The following is a 26,275-nucleotide window of genomic DNA, read 5'->3' on the forward strand; positions in this document are numbered from 1 at the left end:
TTTACTATTATTATTAGCCTTATTTGAAGATTTTACGTGATGAAAAAAACACATTCAAACTGTGAATTTACTGTTTGAACAAGTCGGCATTTAACTCATCTCTACTCAGTGATTTTTCCTTTTTAGGAGGAAGTCATATTTTAGGATTGATTAGGTCCAGATGGGCTATTTGCAGTGCATGCTGGTGATGTTGAAGGGACATGCTGTATATTATCAGGGGTTTTCTTCTTCTTCTTTACATTATATTATTGTATTGTTTGTGACAAACCAAACGTGAGCATTACTGACATCAGCCTGTGGTGAAATGCTGGAAAGGTTGACTCTGAGATGCGTAATTGCGCAGTTTGGGGAGCTGGAGCCAGGCAGCTGCTGGTGCTGGATGTGAGGATTTGGAGCACCTGCCTCTCCACCTCAGAACCCTGTCCAGACACATTGGATTTGATTTGGCTTCTTTAAACTCTGAAGCAGTCAATTCAGCCAGAAATAGCACATCTTTCGATTAATTCCGAATATTTTCTTCTTCTTTTTTCTCATCTTCTGCATTTAAGTAGAAACACGACAATTTCAAGTGTGTTCTGGCCAAGGGAGGATTTCAGGTTGTGGTGCTGAAATTGAACTGGAAAACGTTCAATTTTGAAGATGAATTTAATCAGTTGCACAGTGTAGAAGTTATTTTATTTTCAACGGAAAGTCCCTGCCATCAAGGATGCAATCATTTCGATTTTTCTTTTCATACTCAATTCGAATTGTCATACATGTTTCTTGAACTGGGGAGTCATTTTGTGAAGTGATTGCATTCTTCCTCGTTTCAACATACAGACTCTTGTTTCTGGAAATGTCATCAACTACCCAGGATGCACTGCAGAGGAGATGTGTCACTCAGGTCGCAAAGTTTCTCTCCTCTTCTGATGTTTAGACAAACTAAATTATTAAATCATTTCTGACTAAATGTGAAATTATTTAACCTCAATCAGGACACAATGGTGCGCGTGCTTAAGCAGCAGCGACATCCTTTATTGGGTGAGAGAGAGAGAGAGAGAGAGAGAGAGAGAGAGAGAGAGAGAGAGAGAGAGAGAGAGAGAGAGAGAGAGAGAGAGAGAGAGAGAGAGAGAGAGAAAGAGAGAGAGAGAGAGAGAGAGAGAGAGAGAGAGAGAGAGAGAGAGAGAGAGGGGAAGAAGTCTGCCCAGTAACAATCACACAGCCTCGGTCGAGCGCTGAGGAACCATTGGCTATGCAAATAGACACACAGGGAGGAGGAAACAACTTAGAGTGGAAAAAAACTTTAAAGAGACATTTCCCCCACTTTTCTCACAAGCATTGCTATATAGCAAACAAGCGTTGGATGGAAATTAACAACTCTAAAGCTCTGAGGACTTACAGTCCCCAGTCTTGTCCTGATGCACTGAAGTCTCGTTTCATTCAAGGCTCAGTCTTTGAAGTTGACTAAGAATAGGAGGGGGATTACCATATTTACCCATGCAGATTCCCTTTGTGACTGTACGTGAGGCTAAATCATTTGGCAGTCATTTTTTTAATTATCACGCTCAATGACTTACACTCTCAGCTTCGAATCCACCTGCTTGCTTTTCCATAAATTAGCAAAGAAGTCTGAATTTTAAAAAAAAAAAGTGATTTATAGCAGGAATTGATGAGTATGAATGATCTTATTTGGGTTGAGCAAAGTCAAGGGTCTTTGGTTTAGGGACAAAGGTCTTTGTGTTATCTTTAACAGGACATATAAAAAAAAACTGCATCACGTTTCCTAGAAAGCCATCTCAGAAACCACAAGCAGTTGGTGGCTGCAATGAATTAAATAGTTCAAGACTGCGTGTGTGTGCGCACGCGCGTGTCAGAGTGCGTGGGTGGGTGGCTCTATGCCGTGCGTGTGTCCGTGCTGTAAGTGAATATGTTTAAGGACACATGCATACAGTGTGGACATGCGTCATGCTCCGCGAGGTTCACTGAGTCCGTTTGAAAAAGCTGACATGTGAAGGAGATAGCGGTATTAACAAGACACTTGTCGGAGTTGTTATTCTTTTTAATCTAAACTGGTATTCTAATAAGGAGTCACTTAAAGAAAAGCCTATAAAGTTGCTTTCCTGGAAGTGTATGCGCTGAAAATAAACGTGAGAATAATAATAATCCAACAATTGGAAAAATTGACTCGTGCATCATGTCACGAGGAGATCAAGCACCAACATAAAGAAATACGTCCGTTAAAGCATTAAGAAAGTGTATTGTGCTATAACTGAACGCTGAACCTTGTGATGAAACATCCACCAGTCACAAACTTTAATGTAGCCACAGAAATGATAGAATTGGTTCATCTCAAGCTAAAATTGTCTGAAGAAATCTCTTTAAAGTCGAGTTTAGATTCATCCTGCAGCTTTCACTGCAGAGTGCGGATCTACTTTTGGTGAAAATGTCCAACATATACACATACATATATGTTTGAATGAAACACTTTGGCTGAAAGATGTCGTGCCTGCCAGAGAAGAAGAAAGAGGGACAGAGAGCAGCATGCTGCTTCTGCTCTGTGCAGAGGTAATGAAGTGAATTGCGTCAGTGGCGCATGCAGGGCAGGCTTGAAATGCGCCTGATCTGGCCAGGCGGATGAAAGTAGAAGCGCGCTGTGGGGAGAGAGGAAAAAGTTCTCAACAAGGAGAGGCAGGACTACTCTTACGGAGCCCTGCAGTCTCGCTTTGTATGCCTCTAAAAGACTTTCCCTGCCATCCTTTTGCATTTTTTGCTCTGCAACGCCGCGCTTATACGCTTCCGTGAGAGAAATACTACTTTTTTTCTACTTTAGTGAAAGCACCAGCACCATGGAGCTGCTCTGCCTCGAAATGGACACCATCCGAGCTCGTCCCGATCCAAACCTCCTGTGCGATGAAAGAGTCCTGCAGAGCTTGTTGACCATAGAGGAGAGGTTTCTACCCCAATATTCATATTTCAAAGGCGTCCAGAAAGATATTCAGCCGTTTATGAGGAGGATGGTCGCCACTTGGATGTTGGAGGTATACCGAAACACCGACAAGTCTCATTATTTCCGTGCTCGACTTTAAAGCCTCTTGATTTGTTTTCTGGCTGCTTTTCTGGCCGCTGTTTGCAACTGTCGCGCAGTAGATCCGAGTTCTAGCTCTCGATTCCGACTGCTTTATTCCTCATATTCATCCAATGTGTCGCTTTCTGTCATTTCTTGCCTTTTTTTTTTTTTAAGCCGCGAAGACGTTGTTCGTGAAACTTTCGAGCTGCGATCTGAGACACCAAAGGATCTCTTTGCTGTTCCTCACGTGTTGCCTTTACGAGCTTTCCCCGTTGATTCTTTATTGTTATTTTTTACATAGCCTGATTATTTCCATGCACACGTATGCACTCCCCAGCGCAGTGCTGCCCTGTGTTCTATCGCCATGTTGTTTTTTTTACAGGAGCGCTCGTGCTTTTAACAGGACTTTACAGTGTCATAAACGCAATAACAGCGACTCCAAGCCGTCGGCAATGACAGATGACGGTCTTTGGTGTCCACTCAATATAGAAACCATCTCAGAAAGCGTTGCAAACATGTTATGTATCTATTCTAAATGTCGGAAGGGGCGCGGGCCTTATCTGTCCTCTGGGTCTTCCCCCCGACGCGTTGCCTCACTCTGGAATTATGTTCCATTTTTGACACTTCGTCCAATATTTGTGGTCAACATCCATCTATAAACAATCTCGAGGCTTTGCGCTTTATTTTCATTTAAATATTGTCACGGTCCGACGCACTGGAGATTTTAAATTAATTTTTGAAATAAATATATCGGGTCGCCGGTGACGCACATCAGACCAACCTCTCGCTACTTGTCTTCTATCTTGACGTTTTATTCACATTTACCGCCCGCGGATTTGGAAATGTATTGTCGGGTATGATACAGAAGACCCGGCTGAACATTATGATGCGAAGGAAATCGGTCCAGACAATTTTTCTATATTTTTAATTATTTTATGAAAATATGACGAATGAAAAAAAAAAGTGTGTTTCCGTGTGCTGCGCTGTCGGGGTGTTTTTTGGCTCGACTGATTGTGACTTTGAATTCATTTCTTGGCGAACTACATGAATGCGACTCTATTGACAGTATGTGTCTGAGACCTATTTCCTTCTTTGTCAAATATTCTAATAATTAATTTATGATGTCGCAACCGATTAGGGCTGGGCGCAAATTCTTGGCCGGGCCCCAACTATGTGTGTCATTGGATTTATATATGTGCTCTTTATGTGATTTAGACGTTTGTTTCGTTTTCTCCTAAAAGTGTAACTTACATTTAAAGTGCTGGACAATACGTCTGGTCTCTGCAGGGTGGGTTGCTGATTCCAAACGCTGAACATTGCTGCATTGTCTGCTGTCTCGTTCTTTAGGTTTGTGAGGAGGAGAAGTGCGAGGAAGAAGTTTTTCCCTTGGCCATGAACTACTTAGACAGATTTTTAGCAGTGGTACCCACCAAAAAGTGCAACCTGCAGCTGCTGGGAGCAGTGTGCATGTTTCTTGCATCCAAATTGAAAGAGACTCGTCCATTAACTGCAGAGAAGCTTTGCATCTACACAGATAACTCCATCAGACCACAAGAGCTGCTGGTAAGCAACAGTTGGTTCAACACATTTCACTCAATTCACTGTCACACCTCTGAGGGTCATGCTGTCATCACCAGCTGAGCCAGACTTTATGATATATGTGTTCATAATATATGTGTGCTGTGTTTGTTTTCAGAAAAGGGGGGTGGGGGGGTATTTAGTTTGCTTTAAGGTATTAATTCACTCAAAATGTGTTTTTTGTTTTAATAATTTAGCTCAAAACATGACATACCAAAATCCAGGGTTGTTCTCATTCCCATGATTCTGTTGTCTGTCGCCATCATCAAAAGGTGCTTGAAAAGCGAAAGCCTGGCTGAGAATTGTTCCACAATGACTCTCTTCACTGTACAAGACCCTCTGGGCTTTTACAGTATCCAACGTGTCTGTGCAGTGGTCTCCATCGCCATCTAGTGGCAAATATTTGCACAGAGCAACGAGGTCAGCTTGAACTGCAGCCAAAGTACTGACTCTGTTCCTGTCAGCCAGAGTGGGAGAGACACACACAGAGAAACACAAGTTTGCCTTTTACAGTGTAGCTTTCATCTCAAAATAACCATTGATGCAAACAGTTCTGATATTATGTCATGCTGCGCTATTTTTTGATCCCGACACATCTTTCACCAATGAAATGTAGCTCATAGGCACGGTGAAGCCTCCAAGTGATGGTGCAGGTGGAGACTAAAAGGTTGTGCGCGACGAGGCGTCTTTGGCCCGATGGCACCGGATGCCTTCGCCAATTAATTGACTTAGTTTCACACCAGATGAGTGTTTTTACCCACTGCGCTGTGGTGCTACATCAACATTCCTCAGTGAAAAACATCTTATCCCACCCATGTTGTGAGAGAGGCCACATATTATGATTCAGATGAGGCTGATGGTGGAAAGGCCTCGCTGATTGCTGCGGTAGGTTCAAGTTCCTGACGAGCTGCTGTTGGTTTTGTTGAGTTTTGGTCATTTTCTGGATTGTATTTCTGCCTGAGAATATGGTGTGCGATTTAAATTGTCCCTCTCTTTCGGGGAAGGGTGCAATGGTCAGCATATTTTCTAGTTGTAGAGGTTATAGGAAAACCAACATTAAAATGAAAATGAAATTGAGAAAGGGCTGTGGCGTCAGACGGGGTGGACTTCTAAAAAACACTATGTCGTGCTGCACTTCACAATAAAGCGTCCTACCTTCATGTTCAGCCTGAAGACCAAGCCTTCAGTCCCTGAACTGGTTTGCTGGGGCCTCTTCTCAGTGTTTCTGTATAAGGCAGTATTTTGGCTGACATGCAGATACAGGAAACAGAGATCAGCTGCTCGGGGCATGTGATCGTTTTTTGTTTTTTTTTGTCCTCGTCTTTGGTAACAATTTCTTGTAAAGAGAACCGCAATGTTACAAAGATGGTGTGACCAGAGGAAGGTAGTAGAAGAAGGAAGTGGGTGCCTGCTTGCCTGCCACCCTTGTCAGTGGCAGGGTTCGTTGCCTGTGTTGCAAGGTTCCTCGTAGCCCTCGCCGGAGGCCTGAATCTTGCTTTACTGGCACTGATGGGAAGAGGCTTTTGAGAGCAGGAGGCAGCCATGTTGCAAACATTAGGGCTGACGCAATCAACAGACCACTGTTGGGCTATGATTTGCATATGATCAAATAATGTAATCTTTGATATGACGTTACACACCTCCAAGCAAGCAGAGGAAGATGCCTTTAAGGTTGAGGTGCCTTTAAATGATCACTTCCTCCCACATGAGTATCTGTGGGCATAAACAAAATCTCAGTTTTTAAAACCCTTTCCTCTCCTCTATCCATGCCCGTGGCATCACAGAGTTCAGGAAACATTACATGGCTGAAAAATGTCACTTTGATTAGAGAAATGCAGCTAGTAGCATGCGGGGTCAGCGGCAGCCATGTTGAGGTGTCTCATGACTGAGTCCATGTGGTCTCTCGCTCGCTGAAAGGGAAAATGAGCATCCGAGGTCACAAGGCTGCAGTCCTGAACCAAACCACGAAATGTTTTCCCAAATTAGTCACCACCTTCCGTTAATCACCTCCTGCCCTAGGAAGTGAAAGTAACGATCCACACTTAGAGACGAGAACACCACGCCTATTGTCCCTACACATTTTGCCAAGAGACAGAGACAGAGAAGTTAAATCTCTAGAGTCTGATGATACAGAAAAGGTGTTGAGTAATGTGTGACTCAGAGCTGTTCACTTCAAATGCTGCCAGAGGTTTCTGTTTCCTGGGAAGTCTTTTAACTATACGTGGCACTTAACATTGTTGATATGAAGATAATGTGTGCTGAAAGAGTGAATTTATGAATAAGCACCAAAGAGCTCCAACAGAATTGGCAGAAAAATGCATGAAAAAAAAAAAATCGCATTTCCTGTAGATACAATGTACGCTTTTTTTTTTAACACAGTTTAAATAAGGAATGGAAGGAGATAAGATGAAATAATGACACACTGGTGGACTTTATAACATAACACATATTTATTGCTGGTGCTGCTTAACAAGTACAGTCGTCCTATCCATTTTTACTCTGCATTCACACACACACACACGCACACACACACACACACACACACACACACACACACACACACACACACACACACACACACACACACACACACACACACACACACACACACACACAGTAGAACCTCTGGTGGGCCTCTTTAGGAAAGTCCCCAGATGCCAGACAGACAGACGGGGAGGGAGACAGTGTTGTGAGGTCACCTGGGTTGGTGGCTCTGCTGGTGGCTCTGCTGGTGTTTCTCTGTCGCAGGCCGGCCAGGCAGAGACTAACGTAATAACAATAATGCTTAACCTCCACACATACTAATGTAACTGATGTGGCTGCAGTATAGTGCAGTATAAACTGTTTCAGTATGTAAATATGTGGTTGCACATTGTGTCACCTAACCTTTCTCATTTTTGGTTATCTCTCCTTGCTCTCTCTTCTCTCCATATCTCTCTCTCTCTCTCTCTCTCTCTCTCTCTCTCTCTCTCTCTCTCTCTCTCTCTCTCTCTCTCTCTCTCTCTCTTTCTCTCTGTGTGTATGTCACCCTCTTGCTCGCCCTCTCTCCAGGAATGGGAACTGGTGGTGTTGGGGAAATTGAAGTGGAACTTGGCAGCAGTGACACCGAACGACTTCATTGAGCACATTGTGAGGAGGCTGCCGCTGCCCGAGGATAAGCTGGCACTTATACGCAAACATGTCCAAACCTTCATCGCCCTCTGTGCCACAGGTAGGACACAATGGGAGCTCACGCGTTCAATGTGGTTCACAGGTGTTTGTCCAAACCAATTGTGCTATTTAATAGCAACAAAAACGACCTTAAAGATAGCCATGCAGAGTGTGACATCATCTCAATAGCACATCTTTCTCTCATTTCTTCTCTTTTTCTTTGTGGTGTTGCAAGTGACACTGATCATAGACACACTGCCAAGATGAACCAAGCAGTAATGGCTTGCATCAACATACTTTCTTGTGTTGTAAAATATCTTTATCTGCACATTCTTCTTCCAGTACTGTATCAAAGCCCTCTTCTCTCGATAACATGCGGCAACAGCTCTGTTCAGAGGTGTGCCGTGGGCCAGTCCCGGCCCGCCGTGACTTAAGTGAGATGCATTACCTCCAACGGGAAAATATTCTTCCGAAGAAAAGCATGTGTCATGGAAGACATTAAGAATTGAACTCTTAGGTCTGACGTCCATCTTTGTCTTCTCCCGGGCTGGTATGTGGTCATGTTTTAGAAGCGTATCAGTGGCTTCCGGAGCATCCAGTAACACTTCAAAGCAGATTACGCTCGGTTGAGGGGCATTCCCATGTCGCACAGGGTCGAGAAGAGGAATGGACAGGGGTGGAGGCAGGCAGGCCATTGTCTTTCTGCTCTTGAGCTGAATTGTTCTCTCCAGATCAAACATCCAGCGAGTCGTGGGAGGGAAAGCCTTTAACATGATCTGAAGAGACGGAGAAGATGCGAGAGGGAACAGGGGAGTTAGGGAAAGCCAGAGGAGTGTATTGTTTTTGCATAGCCAATTCTAAGGCATGTCGTGTTTTCATATCTCTTTCCCCTGCCACCTTCCTTCCCTGTTTCTCTCCTCCCCCACCCCACCTAACTTCTCACGGCTCCCCGCCTACAGCTGGAGGACATGATAGCTTTCCCATGTTGAGATTCACTTTAGGGCTGGTTTCTCCTATTTGCGTCCCCCCTAACTTCACATGCAAAGCTTGCAAGGCACGAGGTGGGAAACTACCATGCTCACTTGTCTTAAACAAGGATTTATGTCTTACATTAATGTGGAAAATTGCAAAATACTCTCACAATAAGGCTGTTTGGCACTCCTTTGTTACTCACTTTCTGGGTGACCCCCACCAGCAGCAGCAGCTTCCTTTTCTGCAGGCCTCATACAGGAATGCTAACTACACCCCCTCATGGGAAACGGCTCCTTGTGCTGATATCATTCAGAGGAGTGTGTGCATAGCTCCATGAATATACAAGGGAGGTGACAGGTATTTGCAACATAAAGGGATGGAATCACCTGCACGGATGTGTATTGGATCATGATAGAGTAGGAAAAGTTTTAAAGAAGAAACGCCTGTTTCCTCGCTTTCTCTGCGTCTCCCTGTCCTTCACTCTTTCCTACGACCTCTTCATCTCCCGGTCTCACCCCACATCGCTCACCCCTTATTCTGTGCCAGCGGATTAATGAGTGGAATGACAGCGCGTCAGTGATCGGACCGATTCACAAAGCAACATTGTGAAAGACTCAGCATGCACTTTGTCCTTAATTGTTTCAATGAGGCAGTGGAAATAAATTTACGAGCCTCGTGGAGTCGTCCTCCCAACATTGTGTTTTAGGAGAGAGACTTTCTGGAGATAGCTCCAGATTTAGCAACAGGCCATTTATCTGCGTATGCTCTCCTAAGACTTGTACCCAGGCCAACACAGAGTCAGGGCAAGACAGAGAAAGAGAGGGCGCAAGTGAGTCAACAATTTGGTGGATCTGAAGATCTCCGGGAATTTAAAACCCCATTTGTGGATCGTTTTCCGGCCGTAAATCTTTTGGTTTTCGGCTGAGAATCCTCCATCTTCTGAGCATAGCTGAGTAGATGACAACACGGCAGAAGGAGAAGATCTCTCAGGAGGATTTATGTTTGCAAGACAGTTGACAACGGGTCACCTGTGGCCTTCCAATTTCATACAGTCTCAATCAACCCACCGCCACCCCCACCACTGCTGCCCCTTTACTGAAAAAGAAAACATGCATAAAACCGCAGCTCTCTGTTTGCAAGGGAACAAGAGAGAGAAGAGGAGAAGTGGAGAATAAGGCCTCTCATGCCTAATGGCTCCTCTCTTTTGATGAAACAGTTCCGTTCGGGCCACTCGGTGGGATTTTGTCAGGTGGCGCAGGCTGGCTCTGTATTAATTAATAACATTGGCTGGTCCATTCAGGACTATGCAAATGGCTCAGGAGCTCAGCTAGAGGCTGGGAGAAAGGAGACAAAAGGCCTGGTCCTTACATTTCATATGTAGAGCCATGCGAGGGTCAGCACTGCGGGGCCACTTGATAGGAAACACCAGCGTTTCCCTCAGGCAGGCGGCCGGATAATAGCCCAGAAACAAGCTCATTAAGGGAGATTATGAACCTCCATTCCTACACACAGACACCAAGCACTCCTAGCTTCCTCTTCTATTCTTATTCAATTGCGGTAAAGTGGGAGAATGGACGGGGTGCATGGGGCAGACAGATGCACCCCAACCTGTCTGCTGCGGTTATTGAGCTCCGTCTTCTCGCCATATTGGCAGGGATTATGGTCTATTTTTTTCTAGCCCGACTCCAATAGCCCTCTCTGTAATGCAATGCATGGAATGGTGACAATAGTTATAGAAGTTGATCAAAAGAAAATTCTGGATTAGGGCCAACTCTGCTGTCTAAGAGAGAGTCAATTGTCCTGAAGGACACAATGAAGATTTTGCTACAAGTTGGGATAAAAAATAACAAGCGATTAAAGTAAGTGAGTACTTGCTCTTTTATCTAGAATAGTATTGGATTACTTCTTGGTTTTCTTTTGGTGGACGTCTCTTCGGACTGTGTAAAGTAACATGATGGTTATTAACTGGTTCGTAAATGTTTCGTAATGGAGCGTGAACTTAACATATACTTTAGTACTAGATTTGTGCCTAAATCCATAGCCTACAGTGTGTTTGCAGAACAGCGTTGAACCCTTCAGACAGTCCCTTGTACAGAGGCCGCATGTTTCCTGTAGTTGCCTCTCCAAGTGGCTGCTGCTTGGAGAATCCCCTCCAGACTCGGCTGCTCATTCTGGAGAGGAATGATTCATCTCAGATGTGGTCAATGAAATGGTCTTTGCTGGTGTTTGTTTACATACAACCCTCCTTCATGTTTGATGACTCAGAACCCTAACAAATTAGCTACGTCCTCCAACAAATTATCATCTCTCTGCACGCTCCACTGATGTGAGGAGTTGTGTCCGGTCCAGTTGCATCGTCATCACATGGAGCAGGAAGAAGCTTCCGGACAGTTTGCTCCCAAAAATGTGACCCACAGAGTGAATCATCGAGTGGCATGTCTTGATCCCCTCCCCTCACCATGTTGGTGTAATCAGTATCACACTGTAAATACTGTGGCCAGCTGAGTCACACCAGAAACACAAAGAAAGCTATTTGTTTCGTTTCGGAGGCTGCAATCGTCGCTTCAATAAAGTTTAAGAAAACAAAATGTTTTTAAACTTACATGTTTTCCTTGGAGGTCACGTTAACCAAAAAGACTAATATTTGTAAATGTCAGTGGCATGACATCAGAGTCTTTCTCTGCTTTCTTTTTTGATAGGAGAGTTTTTATCCGAATCACATCAGCTACAGACATAGACGGGGAGAGTTTTGGATTATTTCACCTTTTTGATGGGATCTGAATCTGTATGCTCCTCATCGCTGACTAACAAATCCTCAAGGCTCAGCTGTTACAGAGGAGGTGATGGTGGAAGGCTGAAGAAAGCTGTCACGGGGCGCAACAATTTAGGAGGAATTCTGTTTTCTGGCAAATGAGTGGAAATCAGTTTGAGCAGCGTGCTAGACTTTGATTCTCCCAAGTTTAGTTTTTCATTTGACTCCAGAGTGACAGTCTGGAACTAAAAGCTAATGGAATAGGACAGAAAGTTGAATATAGGTATTGTTTCTTGATCAGAGATTTCTCCCCCGTCGCCTAGTTGTGAAGTTGTTGCCATTTGTGTCTTTCCAGGAACTACACTATACCGTCCGAGAAGCCCTTTACAGACCTTGTTTTGACTACCATTCTGTGTTGCATTAGCAGTGAAGCACACTGTCATGCCAATCCCAAAATGATGTTTGTTTTTGGCCTTAATCAGTCAACAGGCCCAGGGTCCTCGTAATGCTCCTTCTTTAATAAACAAGGTCAATAAGTGCTTACATGTATAGAATACAAGACCCTGATTTATTGCCATGGAAAGAGAGGAGAGGGTGAGAAGGAGAGTGTTTGTTTCTTTCTTCTTTTGGCGTTTTTTCAACTTTCCAACTTTAATTAATTTACAAGTTTAATGTGCATACTGTGCATTGCAGCCACCCAAGAGGAGTGGGCCATGTAGGGCAGCAGTTTGTGTGACCAGAAGCCCGAGGATGAAGTTTCAGGGGGGTAGGAACATGGAGGAATGGAGATGAGGGGGCACACGGAGGAGAAAGGGCCATTGAAGGGGGTGAGAGGCGTGCAGGCCAAGGCCAGCCAGCCGCTGCTCACAGGGAGCTTTCCATCGCAGGCGTCCCCACTCAGCTACATACACTGTTTATCCTCAACATGAATATCAATGAGGGCCTCCTAAAATACGGCCATTCTTCCCCCCACATGCAGCAGCCACCAGGCCGGAGTGTCAGCCTGCATCGGCTGCACGCGCGCGTCCTTGTTCTGCTACAGACCTGTCTTGTCTTGAGTGCGAAAAATCAGCTTGCTGCCCACTGTCCGCCACTCAGCTCTCCCACAAACCAGCGTCTGTGTGTGTGTGTGTGTGTGTGTGTGTGTGTGTGTGTGTGTGTGTGTCTGTCTGTCTGTGTGTGTGTGTGTGTGTGTGTGTGTGTGTGTGTGTCTCTGCATCTTAAAGCATGCAGGCATCAGTGCATTGTTTCTTGTCCGTGTCTCTTAGGTGTCCGCCTCCCTGCCTGTCAGTCCGCGCTCACTACACACGTACAGTAAATCCGTGTATGCCTTTGTCTCCTTACCCCGCTATAGAAAGTTGTGCTCTTACAGCAGTGATGTAATGCTGAGGGGCTTTGTGTGCTCTTTCCTCTTGGCTCGAGGTAGCCTTTAATAAATCGCCCCTTGGCAGAGGCCCAGCGGCTAACACAGGGGTGTATAATAAGTTCATTTATTTGTCAACACTGAGCCCACAAGATGAGAAAGCGCCTGGCTGTGCATGTTAAAAAGGCAGTGAGGGGCTGCCTTTACAGCTATCAAAGGGCCTACCTCTTTGATTCCAGATTAAAAAAAAAAAAAAAGAAGGAAGAAGAAAAATCTCCTTCATGGCCATCGCACACAGTTTGCTTTGCAATTGAATATGGCAATATGTTAATGTGCAGGCTGCTGCTATGCCCCCACTGCCCACTCCTCTAGCCCATAGGTGGCCAAGGAACAGAGGAATACTTGTGGGGGGGTAGATGGGAGGCAGGAGGTGAGGGTCGCTGGAGGGCAACTCTTTTCTTCTTCCAAAACCTCACAAGAGTCTGGACAGAGACTTAAGAGTGATGTGCATTGGAGTCGTCTACCCCCTCCCCTCCCAGCAAGCCCACCACCGTCCCTTCTTTTCTCCTTGTTGCCTTGTCGCCATTCGGTCCATCCCTCCTTCTTCATCCCCCCCACCCCCAACCCCCGCCAACCCCCTGTCCCCCGTGTCTCTCAATTGGGTGAAATGAGGTGATGACTCTAGACAATGGAGTCACACTCTTCTGCCTTCCCTCTCGCAGGCCAGCCACTCTATTAATATGCTAAAAGATAGGAGGGCCGCCAATGCAAACCGCTGCCTGTTGTAGCAACAAAGACTGAGGCATGTGTGCCATTCACTGGCCCCGTCTAAGCAGGCCATGTGTTGTCCCGAAAGAAAGGTAGAAGTTGAGCAAGACATAAAGAGAGAATAGAGAGAGGTGTGTGTGTGTGTGTGTGTGTGTGTGTGTGTGTGTGCGTGTGCGTGTGTGTGTGTGAAGAAAAAAACTTTCTCTCTCACTGTCTGTCTGTCTCCCTCTCCCTGTAGGCCAGTTGCCTTGCCTTTTCGGGCTTCTGGCCCGTTCACAAGCTGTCTCATTTGCATTATGAATGACAGTGAGGGGAGCTAACAAGGTTATTGGTCTTTGAGACGCACGCCTGTGACCACACGTGGAAAAAGGACCTACAGCAGTGAGCATTGGCAGAGGCACTGAGCCTCTTTATTCCTCCCTTTCCAAGCGCTATGGGGCTTTTTTCAGCGAGCACACGATTTACTCAGGAGATGGAAGAAAAGGGGCCGGGCTGGGGAAAGGGGGACCGGGGTGGGGAGCGAGTGAGGGTGGTTGCTTTTCAGCTCCTTTACAAGCCAAGTGAACCCTCATTATCCAGGCCCCCTGGTCATTAGTGAGCGCTGCGTTCAGACCCGCTGCAATAGAGGGATTATTTATTAGCTGACTGCTGGATTACCAAATCATATTGTCTCTTGGAGGGATGTATGTGTACCTTTTTTTGTGGAGCAAATTAATTGAAATGTGTAATTTTCAAAACCGCACCAGATGAATAATGAATCCAGTGCAAATGTACGCTTTTTGTCATTTCCTGATCTAAAGATTTTTAGCGCCTTGCCTAATGTAACAGTAAAAACCCCTTTGTATCGTTTCCAAACTCACAGCACGGGAGATTCATTGAACTCAATTGTTATTCTTCTGCTAACAGATTTTGGATTCGCCATGTATCCTCCCTCCATGATTGCCACAGGAAGTGTGGGAGCAGCGATCTGCGGCCTACAGCTGGATTCAGCTGACCAGTCACAGTGGGGGGACAGTCTGACAGACCTGCTGGCCAAAATCACAAACACAGAAGTGGTGAGTTTGTTTTGTACTTTTCTGTCACATCCACAACACTCATTGCAGCTTGACCAGCGTCGTAAACTGAGTTTACGACAATGGATTCTGATCAGGGTTTAGCTACGTTTCTACCGACACCAGTTTGGTGTTCGCTGTTATTTATCCAAGTACATGGCTGACTCCAACTCTTAGAAAACTGAATTCCCATTAAAACATGTTATTTCCATGTCTCCATGCCGCATGTCTGTTGAAGTTGTGTGTTTGCAACAGACAGAAGTAGAATTGGCTTCTTAACTGGATTTTAGCTTTCCATAAACCCCTTTGTTTTGGATTTTTGTGCCAATATTTGTCATGACAAGCAAAAAATGTGCTGAGCATCAAATTAAGTTCAACAATGTCTTCATTAACAGAAGTCCTGAACTGCATCAGTTTATATCATGCCGTCTTTTCTGACCGACACATACTGGACTTTGAGGACGCATGTGGCAGGTTTCTTTTCCTCTCCATCAGTCGGTCAGGCTGCTCAGGGCCCCCTCATATAAAGAATCCTCTAAAGCCAGGTTGAGAGCATATACAGTATGCTCTGTCGCTGACAGGAATGCTGGCCAGGCCGTTGTGTGGCTGTCTGGGTACAGTGAATGTTGCGGTGGTGGGTGAGTTGAGTCCAAACACAGGCAGGGCCTCCACTGACTCTGAGATGCCTGGCTTTTATCACACAGATGGGAAAGGACTTCAGCTTGCTATAGCTTACTGTAAGGGTGAGTAGGTGGGCAAATCTACAGAGGGAAAGATGAGTGAGACAGGGAGGTGATGTGTTCAGTTATTCTTTATTAGTCTGTTTGGGGAAATAAGTCTTCTCTCTATTCAAGAGCCGGGGGAAGCCTCAGCACGGTGCCTGGAGACCGGCACCAGGTCTGAGGCCTCCTATTACCAAACATGACGAAAAGGGCCTTTACTTAGTTATTATTTAAACATGAACATTTTAAAACCACGTGTGCCCACTGCACAGGCAGCAGATCAAAGAGTGTGACACTGAATCCCTGGTATGTTTAATTCTGTCCCAAAAGGAGGAAAGGTTGGAGGAGGAGGTGGAAGAAAGCTGTTGAAGTGTGAAAAGGACACTGGGGGTGGAAAAGGGGGAGGAGAGGTAAGGGGAGGGAGTTGTGGGGGGCTCCCTCACGCCTCCCTCGCGACAATCAGCCCTCTCTCGCCTCTTCCTATGGTCCATAATGCAGCACTGCTGGATAGCATGGCTCCCTCTGGTGCGAGTTGTGTGAAGTCTCGCTCAGCAGCTGAGGAAAAACAAATAGCTGACCTCAGCAGCACAGGGCCTCAGTGTGTTTAGGCTGCAAGGTCTCAGACTTGAGGGAATTAAGTCGCTCTGTGTCTCTGTGATCAACTCCTCACATTCCTGGATTCAGACAAGCCATGGCTCGCAGTAAACACAGCAGGCAAAGCAGAGGGCACCCTTCCTAATTCAACATATATGAGAGGCTTCAGTATAAACTGCTAAGAAGCCAGCCAACAAAAAACACGTAGAGTGTATATTGGTTTGTAGTCGTGTGCACCGCTTAACGTAAAAAAAAAAAAAAGCTCAACCGAATAAAGGATGCCCAGAAGTAGTTGGCAGCATTAATAAGATCACTAATTTGGCTTTCATGCTTTCAAACACAAAAAGAGAGGAGATGGTGAAGAGGAGATGGTGAACATTGACTGTGTCATTTGAACACGTACCCTACCTTCTTTTCTCAAAGCGAAACCGCTATATTCGTCAATTCAATAGCCAAGGCTCACCTCAGCTTCAGTTTGAACTGCAGTCATCGGGGAGGTGGTTTGAACCTGAGTCTAAATGTGGACACTTAACATACTGTATTTAGTTTTGGCAGGCAGTGCAGAGGGCAGAGCAGAGTATCGTAACCAGCCGGTCGAAGGGCCAGGCAAAATATGAAGGCAAAGCAAGTTTCGCCAACCTCTGCAGCTGCTGCTGCCAACAGCATCATAGCCATCGCCACCCCCCTGGTTCCCCGCTGGCATGTTTGGTATCCAGAAGCTGTGGTTTTCCAATGGAAATGTGATAGGGCCAAGTCACCATCTAAGGCCGCTGGAAGAATGTGCGTAGCCTCACAAACACCTGGTGTGGCCAAGAGGGGCTCCCGGTTAGGGACAGCAGACGGGTCTGTGGGCCTGAGAGCCAAGTCATTAATGTACTGAGAAAAAAAAATGAAATTTGTGAGAATGTGGTGAGTTTCCAGTGGGAAACAGATCAGTTGTGACTCCATTAAACTGCTCAGGTCATCTGTAGTGTCAGTAAGAAATACACGCTACAACACAAGATTTTGACAAATGGTTAGTACATAAAGGTCAAGCGTGTAGAGTTTCCTTTTCGTTATGGAATGATAAAGAAGGAAATAGAGGTTAGATAAGTGCAAGAGTTTAAGACCACTTCCTAGATTTTGTTGTTTGTGTCAACTTCTCTCAGTCCCTCATTCTTTTTTTTCAGTGATGGTCACACACACACCAAGACACCAGAAACACATTTTCCCATTCTGCCTTTATTTTATTTTTTTAATTACTCTGATTTACATTGTGGTCAAAATCTCGCACGAGTTGGGTGATGAATAGATGTTAAATTGAAATGTGATTTTTCTCTGGGGGAGGAATTCAACAGCAGTGTGTCAGAGCCAGAAAGCTTGCAACAAAGATGCATTTATTAAGAAGGATTATCTCTATTAACGCAGCCTGTGGCGTCACCGCTTGTGGTGTTTCGGCATGCAGGCCGAAGAAAGGGAACGGTCACATTTCCTTTTGTAACTTGTGGAAACTCAAGTCATGCGGTGACTCCTTACTTCCAGTGTCAGCCTTCGGATATTTTGTTTTAGGATTCCCTGAGATGTGTAGTGTGTGTGTGTGTCTGCCTGTGTGTTTGGTACAGCTGTCTGACCACCAAGTCCTCCCAGAGCAGCTAACACGGTCTTGTGTGGTACAGTCAGCAGTTAAAACACATTCCATGGCTTCACACATTTCTTCCTTTTGGTTTTGTCTGTCTGCACAACTTCCCCTCTAACCCCCCACCGCCAGTGTCACAAAGGCCGCCCAGGGATAATGCGCATGCTTTGATTTGTCAGGAGGACAGAGTGTCGCAGTATAACGTATGATTGAGGTTGGGCAGATGGAGGCCGTAAACGACGAGGGAGGATCTAAGCTCGGTTGTGTTTTTTCCGGGTTGAGGCTACAAAATAAGATGCATTGGTATAGCGCTACCACCCATGGCCAACCTATTCTGTGCCATTGTCCCTCACAGTATCCAAATACCCAGCGTTTCACTGAAAACATAATTTGTGTTTTCAGTAGTCGCACATTGAAGTCATTAAAGTTTTTCAAATGAAGCCTATGGGGCTTGGCATGGGATCCGACTGAAACTGTGGAGAATGTCTTTTAAGAAGCGAACCCGTGCATTCTTGTGGTAAGACACAGCCAGTTCCTTTACATGTTCGTTCGCTTTACTTAAGTCTCTCATAGGAATTGGGATTTTATGAGCAGTGGGGCACATGTTGGTGGGAATATTCTGTGTGTGCGAGTGTGCACGCGCCCATGTTAGCAGCAGACCTCTGGAGGAGATTAAGGGACAGGCGCTGGTCGGGTTTCCTCCACGTTAGACCTATTCCTACCCCAGCCCAGATCAGTCCAACCTGATCAACATCAAATCATTCCTCATGGTTTGTGACCCCAACAAACTCTCTCAAGCTAATCATATGTAGTGTCTGGAGAACTCAAAATGGAAGGGGCGTCAAGACAGGGATTACCTCATGCAAACTTCAGCTGAACCCCTCTCGGCCCAGGTCCATTTCATCAAAGATTGTGCAATTTTATTGTTTTCTTATTATAAGTCTTCTTTTAGAGAGATTCCACTCGTATCGACCTTTTCCAGAAGATTGTCCCCATGGATTGCAACAAATCACCAGTCTTGCTAGTTGGGTTAGACATCAAAAACACATGTAGCTTCCCTTCGACAACACGGTGCATGCCTCACACCGTTATGCATCATGCTGTTTGACCTTTGACACTGTGACCTTTTGCCACTCACCCGTGTGCAGCTCCCGAAGAGCAATTCAGATGTGAGTGAGGCCTCTGTTCTCATTTCATCAAGGCCCAGCGGCACCAGAGGCTGTAACACAGGCTCAAACTGTGGCCCATCAGGTTTTAATTAGCTCTAAATTTCTCAAGAATGTTTCCTCGCTCCACAAGCAGCAGACGTTCACCCATCCCTCCGGCCGTGGGGCGCTCTTAGTCATGTATAGCACAGGCACACGGCGCTTTAAGGCCGGGGGTTATTTATGAGCGTGCGTGTGTAGAGCGGAAAAGCAGGCAACTCGGCTGCAGTTGTGTTCTGGTACTTTGCCACCAGGGAGCAGTGTCAGGACAGAAACTTTCATACCAGTTTCCTCTGTTGCAGCCGCCTTCTCATACGGAATATTTTTTTTTATCATCGCAGTTCATCACTCAAAAACCTTTTTGACCTTTTCGCTGACGCTCCAGCTAACAACTCATTTATCACCGCTCTCCCCTTTACCCTCCCCTAGTCTACCCTTCCCCAGTGAGTTGCTCTCTCTTCATGCGCTGCGCTGTCCCCTCTGTCAACCCTCCATCAGGGAAGGATATGAGGGCTCAGTGCTGTTGAGAGGCTCCTCTCCCAGGTGGATTCTCAGATTGCCGCCGCAGCCTTTGATGGTGAAAGGCGAGCCGACCAGGTCTCAGAAGGATCCCCTGCAGGCAGGCAGGCACACAGACTGGCTCTCGTTAAAAAAGCACCACCTTTGTGTTCCCACAGGAGGTGGATGTAATTAACATAGCTTTAGTACTACCTGTGTTTCCAGCTGCTGTTGTCAAGGCTACTTCTGTTTGGGGTTTTGTGTTTGGGAATGGGAATGGCGGAGGTGGTGGGATAGGTGGGTGGGTGGTTGGATGGGAGAGGCACTGGTGTGCGCGTGCTAATGCATATGTGCGTCCGAGCACATAAGCACTGTAGGGGTGTTCAATGCACAACCCTGGTGGGCTGATTTAATGCTTCAGTCTGGCCCATGGCTGTGCTCAACCTTGGCAGTAGCTGGAGCAGCTGTAAAGTCGATGGGCATGTAAAATCCCTGGGCCCTCTGCCGCCACATCAGGGGTCCCGGTTTTCCCATTTCTTCTGTTACTAGTGAGAATATAAGAAGCAATGTTGATACTATATCTTTTGATTCAGGCAAACTGAACAACCTCCTGGTTGTGTATGTGTTTGTGAGTGTGTGTGTGTGTATGTATGTATGTATGTATGTATGTATGTATGTATGTATGTATGTATTTGTGTATATTTACAGCTTGTCCTCCCTCTCTTGTGCATTGCAGGACGTTCTCAAAGAGTGCCAGGAGCAGATTGAGCGTGTGTTGGTGAGCAGCCTGCGTGAGGGCCGGCAGCAGCAGCAGCAGACGCAGCAGACACAGAGAGGCCCCAGCGGGAAAGGCCTGGATGAGCTGGATCAATCCTCCACCCCAACAGACGTTCGTGATGTCAACTTGTGAACCACCAGAGGGCGATATTGCACGGGATCTACAAAAAAAAAAAGCATCATGAAAAAAACCTCAATTTTCTTAAATGCAGAAAAAAAGAACAAAAATGTTAAAAACACAAGCCCTTTAAAAGAAAAAGAACAATGCTTGCTAGTTTTTTTTTTGTTGTGTGTGTGTGTAGATTTTCTGTTCTTCAAGTCAAAAACACCTGCCCACGAAATAGATTTTCTATGATCTTCTAGTCCAAAAGCAACAAATTTGATACAAGATGAAGCTCTGTGGTGCCTTGGATATAGAGAAGGGAAGCCAATCATATTTGCATTCTGCCTTTGATTGTATAGTATGATTTTTAAGTTATATTTTAACCATGGTAGAAGTTGTGGAAACTATTCAGAAATTACATGGGATCACGGTGGGGATTAAGTTTTTTTTCTCTGTTTTGTTTTACATGAGTATTATCACTATAACATTCATGGCTGATGTAAGAGAGGACACAAGCTCCTCGATCATCAGAAGGTCCACAAGAGAGAGAGACAGAAGAGGCCGTGAGAACGTTATGCTAAAAGTCGATGGAAGAGACGGATTTATAATAATTATTCGTAGTATTAGTAATTATTATCATTGATATTATTGGATATATTGTGGAAGTGAGTAGTAGAGATCAATAAGCTCCTCTTGTCAGGCTGCTTGTGTGTCAGTTTGGAGGTGCAGTGTGCAAGCGTTCAAATGCAAGTATGCCAGATTGTATGCGTGCGTGGGTGTGTGTGTGTGTGTGTGGTGTGAATGCTTCATGTGAACCTGTATCTATATTTGCAGTGTGCATTCTACGGCGTGAGGCACTCGAGCAAAGTCCAGTCGCAGACTTACAGTAAAAAGACTTTGGAGCAAGAGGAGGCTACACATACTTTGTCCATCAGTATAACAGGGCATCTATGCTATATCACTGCCGTCATGCATTAACAGTGTATCATGGTTCATTGTTGGCCAACAATAAACCCATGCACTATGAGTGAGACAGATTTAAGATTTAGCGAAGGAGGATATGGGCGAAGGGACTTTCTCTTAGAGCCTCTTATCTTTCTACAAGCATTTTTCCTGAGGTGTTGCACCTCTGACTCAGAGGTCATGTGAGGTGTTTGTTGATTACTGCCATTCTGTTAATAATACAGATACTTTCTTTTCACATTGTTACAATATGGTGTTTCCTTAGTTGTGAAAGGCTGCTTTGAGTCTGGACACGGTTGTAATGACCTCCCACGAGTGCAGTGTGTATGGCACATGTGAACGCAGGAGAGGACGATGTCTTGGGGAAAAAAGTAATGCGATGCTTTTTAAGTCTGGAGAACATTGGACTCCTCTGTAATAATTAGCAGGGAGGGAACCGGGTGTGGCTTGGAAAGAATTGGGAAGAGAGGGACAGTTTGCAACTAAGAAGTCCCTGTTGAACTGTGGGAAGCGCATGATCACACAGCACAGGACGGGAGGACAGAGAGGATGTTGGTGGTGCAAGAGCATGCTGCTGTGTGGAGGATTTACATCGAGTGGCCGGAAGATGACAATGAACAAAAGATGCCCAAAGGCCTCACGATAAAACTTAGATTTCTGCATATTTGGCTGGAACCAACATTCATTTCTCAAGATGAATGTCTACAGTGACTCAGCTGAGTGAACAAAAACGTTCTTGGTTTGGAAATGAATAAATGAGGAACTGAGACGCTGCCAGATCATGTGTGGATGAACTTTCATGGAGGGGGAGGGTGGGGTGGGAGGGATTAGAGGAGTACAGGATGATGATTTACTGTCAATGCATCTGGAGTCCCACGTAGGGTTGTTTAAGCTCCCCTATATGATTTCAATGGCAAAGCACTTTGAGAACATGCTCCCCAGGAGATAAGTAAATGAAATGTGTCGGGTCGAGTCGGAGGTGAATGGATGTTTCTCTTTTTTCCTTGTTAGCCTTTTCTTTGGTTTACTTTGTAGGGCTGGTTTCCCAACCGTCAGACATGCCCTTGTCAAGCAAGAGTCAAATTAGAAACTCTTTCCACAACTTGCGACGAGAGGACATTCCAATCGAAAACAAACAAAAAAACATTCCTATTGACGCAAAGTGCAAGTTGGTGGGGAGTCTGATTGTTCAGAGAATTTGAACAACTAGAAAACGCAAATATGATTTGGAAAAATGCCTACACGCAGAGTTCACTGATCCACGGGTTCTGTTTGATTTTATTTTACTTTGTCAAGAAATTAAATATTTGTTTCTACTTGAATTTTTCTTCATATTTATCTGCATCACAGCCACAGATAGTCACACAGAGCAGCAACGAGCTACGAGAGAAGGTGGTCGTAACATCTAATATTTGCACATGTTCTTCAGAAGGCCATGAGGTTTGCATTTTTAAGACGGCAGAACCTTTGTTCAGAGCCACCTTCGCTGATGTGTGTTTCAGTGGTTGGTCAGTTTTCTATGGTGCTGGCTTGTGTATTTCAGGCCGATTGTCTGTCAGTGAACACATCTGTCCCCTGTGAGCTTTGCTGCTTCAAATCATTGGCAAGGGGGTTCATCAGCCAAACGGACACCAGCGCAAGACAAGAGACAGATTTTCTTTGTTTTTGTTTTTGTTTTTAATGGGACACGAGGCTTTGCCACAGAAAGGTGTCGTTGACTTAATGCTTGAGTTTGTTCCTTGACGGTATGTGACTTTGCGAGTGTATGTCCGTCAAACTGAAGATATATGTGGGGATCACGTGTTTAAGTGATGTTTTTCAGTAAAACTGGGCAATTGAATGACATATTTGCTAAAACATCCCCATTTGAATATTTGATATAACCTCTTCATTTTGCCTCTGTTTGCCAGATGTTAGCTCTCTCCCGAACGTAATAGTTGTGATTTTCTTTCCTGCAAATTATTGTTGCATGTGTTATATATTGAGACCATCTTTTCAATTTGTGTTTGATATATTTTATGGGGTGACCAGACCCACAAAAGGGGTTTTCTAAGATTTAGAGATACTGTATTCCAAAGTGAAGAGAGGACAGAGGAGGAGGTGTGAAGACATCAAGAAAAAAGTGTCAATATTTTTATTGAGTTATTGTTGTCTTTTTGCGCTGCTAAAAGCTATGAATTTGTGTCATTTATACAAAAAAATAACATTACTTAGTTGTGATGTGTCACTTGAGTGTGCTGCTATTTTATAAACATGTGTATTATAATATAATTATTTTACTGCTTAAGAGATACATTCAGAAAAAAAAGAAGTAGATGGTGATAGAAGAACATGAAATGACTATTCGACTGGAAATGTTCTTTGTACAGTTTGACAGTTTGCTTAGATAGCATGTCTCCTTTCCCCTTTCTTTTATCTATTTCGCTCTCCTTCAGTCACATTCTACATCAGTGGTATTTCCTATACCTCAGGATTACTGGACAAAATAAAACACAAACAAAACCTTCACCTATACCTCTGCAGTTAGGTCGCCTGGAATGGAGGAGAAAGAGTACAATGGGGGTGGGGAGGAGGCGAGCAACGACAAATTAGCATTTTTGTTTGAGGATTCACACTGTTTTAGTGGGGAAACTACTTGCTCAGTGAGATGGATGTAACGTTTTGGAGGGTGGGGCGGGCGCAACAACATGTCTTTAGGGGGGGAGGGGTCATTTCGTAGTTAGTTCAAGCATGTTCATTTCTGTTCATCTTGGTGCTACATCTGACTTGTTGTGTGCGAGCCTGGGAAAACAGCATTCCTATGATGGCCAAAGTACAGTTCTTGCTTTATACAACCACAATCACTCTGAATGTCAGTAAATATGGATTCTGTATGTAAGAAGGATACATTTTGGTCTGAAATATTAAATGTGTACGCACCATTGTAACGGCCACATATTAATGGGTTGAGCTGGACCTGTTATGTCCAACCATAAATGGGTTCAGCCTCTAGACTTCAGTCCGGGAATGTAACAATCTGATATCTGGAAGTTTCAATGGTGCACATTTCCCTTCTAGTTGCCCCGCCTCCACTATAACTCATATCATGTACCTCAAATGTCTGTTGCACAACCTCTGTTCAATAAACTTCTGCTTTAAAGGGTGTGACACCACATCAGCTCACTATTTCCCATGCCTGTGCTCCTTTTAAGTGGTGTGTCAATTGTTTCAGGATCAATAGACTAGTTAGTGTGTAAGTCAGCAACGATGCCGCGGAGCAAGGTTTAGCTGCACATAATCATTCTACGAGCTACACAAAGCAGTGATGACAAACGTGGGACAATATGAGTTCAGGAACACCAGTTATAAACACTCCCTGAAAAATGTCTACACACAAGAAAAATGGGATGTATTCATATTCAGGCTGAGTCCAATAAATCTGTCTGCCATCCAAAGTTTAGGAAATGTACTGGTAAGAAAAAGGGCTAGGGAACTGAAATGTGAAGGACGTTTATGGACAAGTTAATTTTTAGACAACTACATAGTGCAAAATCAGTGCCATAAAAACACGGCAGGCTGTTGGCCTCCTGCTGCACCCCTCATTCATTGGGGCACATCATGTTGAATGCATGCTTTTGGTAGTCCAGTGAGCATCCATTAGTGTATGTAGCAGTGAAATTGAAGTATGGTTAGGACTCAGGTCCCCAAGTAGGCCTGGCTTGACCAGATAAAGACGTGGTGAAATGTCACAAATAAGGCTGGAAGGCTTGTGTGACAAGAGCACGTTTGTTGTTTGTTATTAATGCCCTCTAGTGGTGGCATTTATTTATGTATTTAGTTCTCACGCATTATTATAAGCATTACTTTATGCGCTTAATGTACTGGAATTGATGTCGACCATAGTTCTGACAGCCAAGGCATTCAGATATAATTTGGTTGTATTTTATTTGAGTTGGTCTTCTGTAAGCAGGTTACCGGCAGTGTGTTGTATTATATCTGTTAATTATTCATCCGTTTGCATAATTAACAGATATAATACATTGGACCAAAATCCAATAAAATTGGATTTTGGTCCGCTTCACATAAAATGATGTATTTGTCTATGGTTAATACACAGTAGTCATGGGTGGACAATTAACATTGATACATTTTTTTTTAAAGAAAGTTACCTTTACTTAATAGTGTTTGCAAAACTATTTACATTACAGAAGCCACAGCACCGAGAGATGGGACTGTGGTGAAAGCAGAAAGTGTCTTTTGGTGGGATTGAGTTTTCTAGTGCCTCTTTGCTGGAGTGCCCAACACATTTTGTCAACAAAGATAATGTTGCATACAAAACATGTAAATAAATACAGGGAATGATTTTTGTATCAGTATAAACGTTTATTTCGCCATTGGAAATTATTACTTTTTATGACCAGAAAATGTATTAACTTCATGCAAAACCTTTCCTGAATTAATAGTATTTCTAAGTCTCTGTTGACTGCAATCATGCACTTTACTTTCGTCACATTTCTCACATTTCGTAATATTGACCAGTAACCATAGCTACAGTTACAGTTCATGTATTGATGGATACCGCACAGCCAACACGACACACTTCAGAGCTCCAGCACAGAGAAAATGTTCTCTCAGTTTCGCTGTATAATGTTCCTTTTCTTCCCAGATAACATCCATTGATGCTGCATTTACAGATGTGTGACAAATAAAAGAACATGCAACACAACTGACAGTGAAAGTCAATATCCGACCTCCGTTAATATTATTATATGTTATATTTATAGTTAGTATTGTTTGTATTACCGACTCATGTAAACTAGATCCTCTTACGGTATATGGCACCAAAAGGTTTGCAGTGCAATCAACCAGAAAATGCAAAGAAGAAATGAACCTGCACGTGCATAATGTTCAGGAAGTGATGAATGGACACAGCTGAAGACTCTGAAGTTCCCAAAGAGAGAGGAAAGACAAATCCGCCTGCAACTGTCTGTACATTGAAAAAAGTTGCATTTATGTCAAGATAAACCATGTTGCACACATTATGCAAAAGTGCATATTCACACAGATAGAACTTTCATTTTATTTGAATTGATTTAGTTGTTTATCAAATTATGTTATGTTAAGTTATTATTACAATC

General features: G+C 44.4%; 1 protein-coding gene across 1 annotated transcript; it reads left to right on the plus strand.

The window, feature by feature from the left end:
* Positions 1-2,644: 2,644 nt before the first annotated feature.
* Positions 2,645-24,311, plus strand: ccnd2a (cyclin D2, a). The gene is made up of 5 exons (XM_068603158.1): positions 2,645-3,017; positions 4,394-4,609; positions 7,676-7,835; positions 14,536-14,684; positions 20,052-24,311. The coding sequence occupies exons 1-5, from the start codon at positions 2,826-2,828 to the stop codon at positions 20,223-20,225; spliced, it is 891 nt and encodes a 296-aa protein (XP_068459259.1). The 5' UTR covers positions 2,645-2,825; the 3' UTR covers positions 20,226-24,311.
* Positions 24,312-26,275: the final 1,964 nt, after the last annotated feature.

Source organism: Clinocottus analis, unplaced genomic scaffold, assembly GCF_023055335.1.
Source record: "Clinocottus analis isolate CAN_PGR_092001 unplaced genomic scaffold, fCliAna1.0.p SCAF_6, whole genome shotgun sequence".
Classification (NCBI taxonomy): domain Eukaryota; kingdom Metazoa; phylum Chordata; class Actinopteri; order Perciformes; family Cottidae; genus Clinocottus; species Clinocottus analis.

What these genes read in the sequence shown, in the direction of transcription:
- ccnd2a (XM_068603158.1), top strand. Translation starts at nt 2,826, where the DNA reads ATGGAGCTGCTCTGCCTCGAAATGGACACCATCCGAGCTCGTCCCGAT. An exon ending in CATCGCCCTCTGTGCCACAG is followed by an intron (nt 7,836 to 14,535) that starts GTAGGACACAAT and finishes TTCTGCTAACAG; the next exon opens with ATTTTGGATTCGCCATGTAT. An exon ending in AAATCACAAACACAGAAGTG is followed by an intron (nt 14,685 to 20,051) that starts GTGAGTTTGTTT and finishes TGTGCATTGCAG; the next exon opens with GACGTTCTCAAAGAGTGCCA.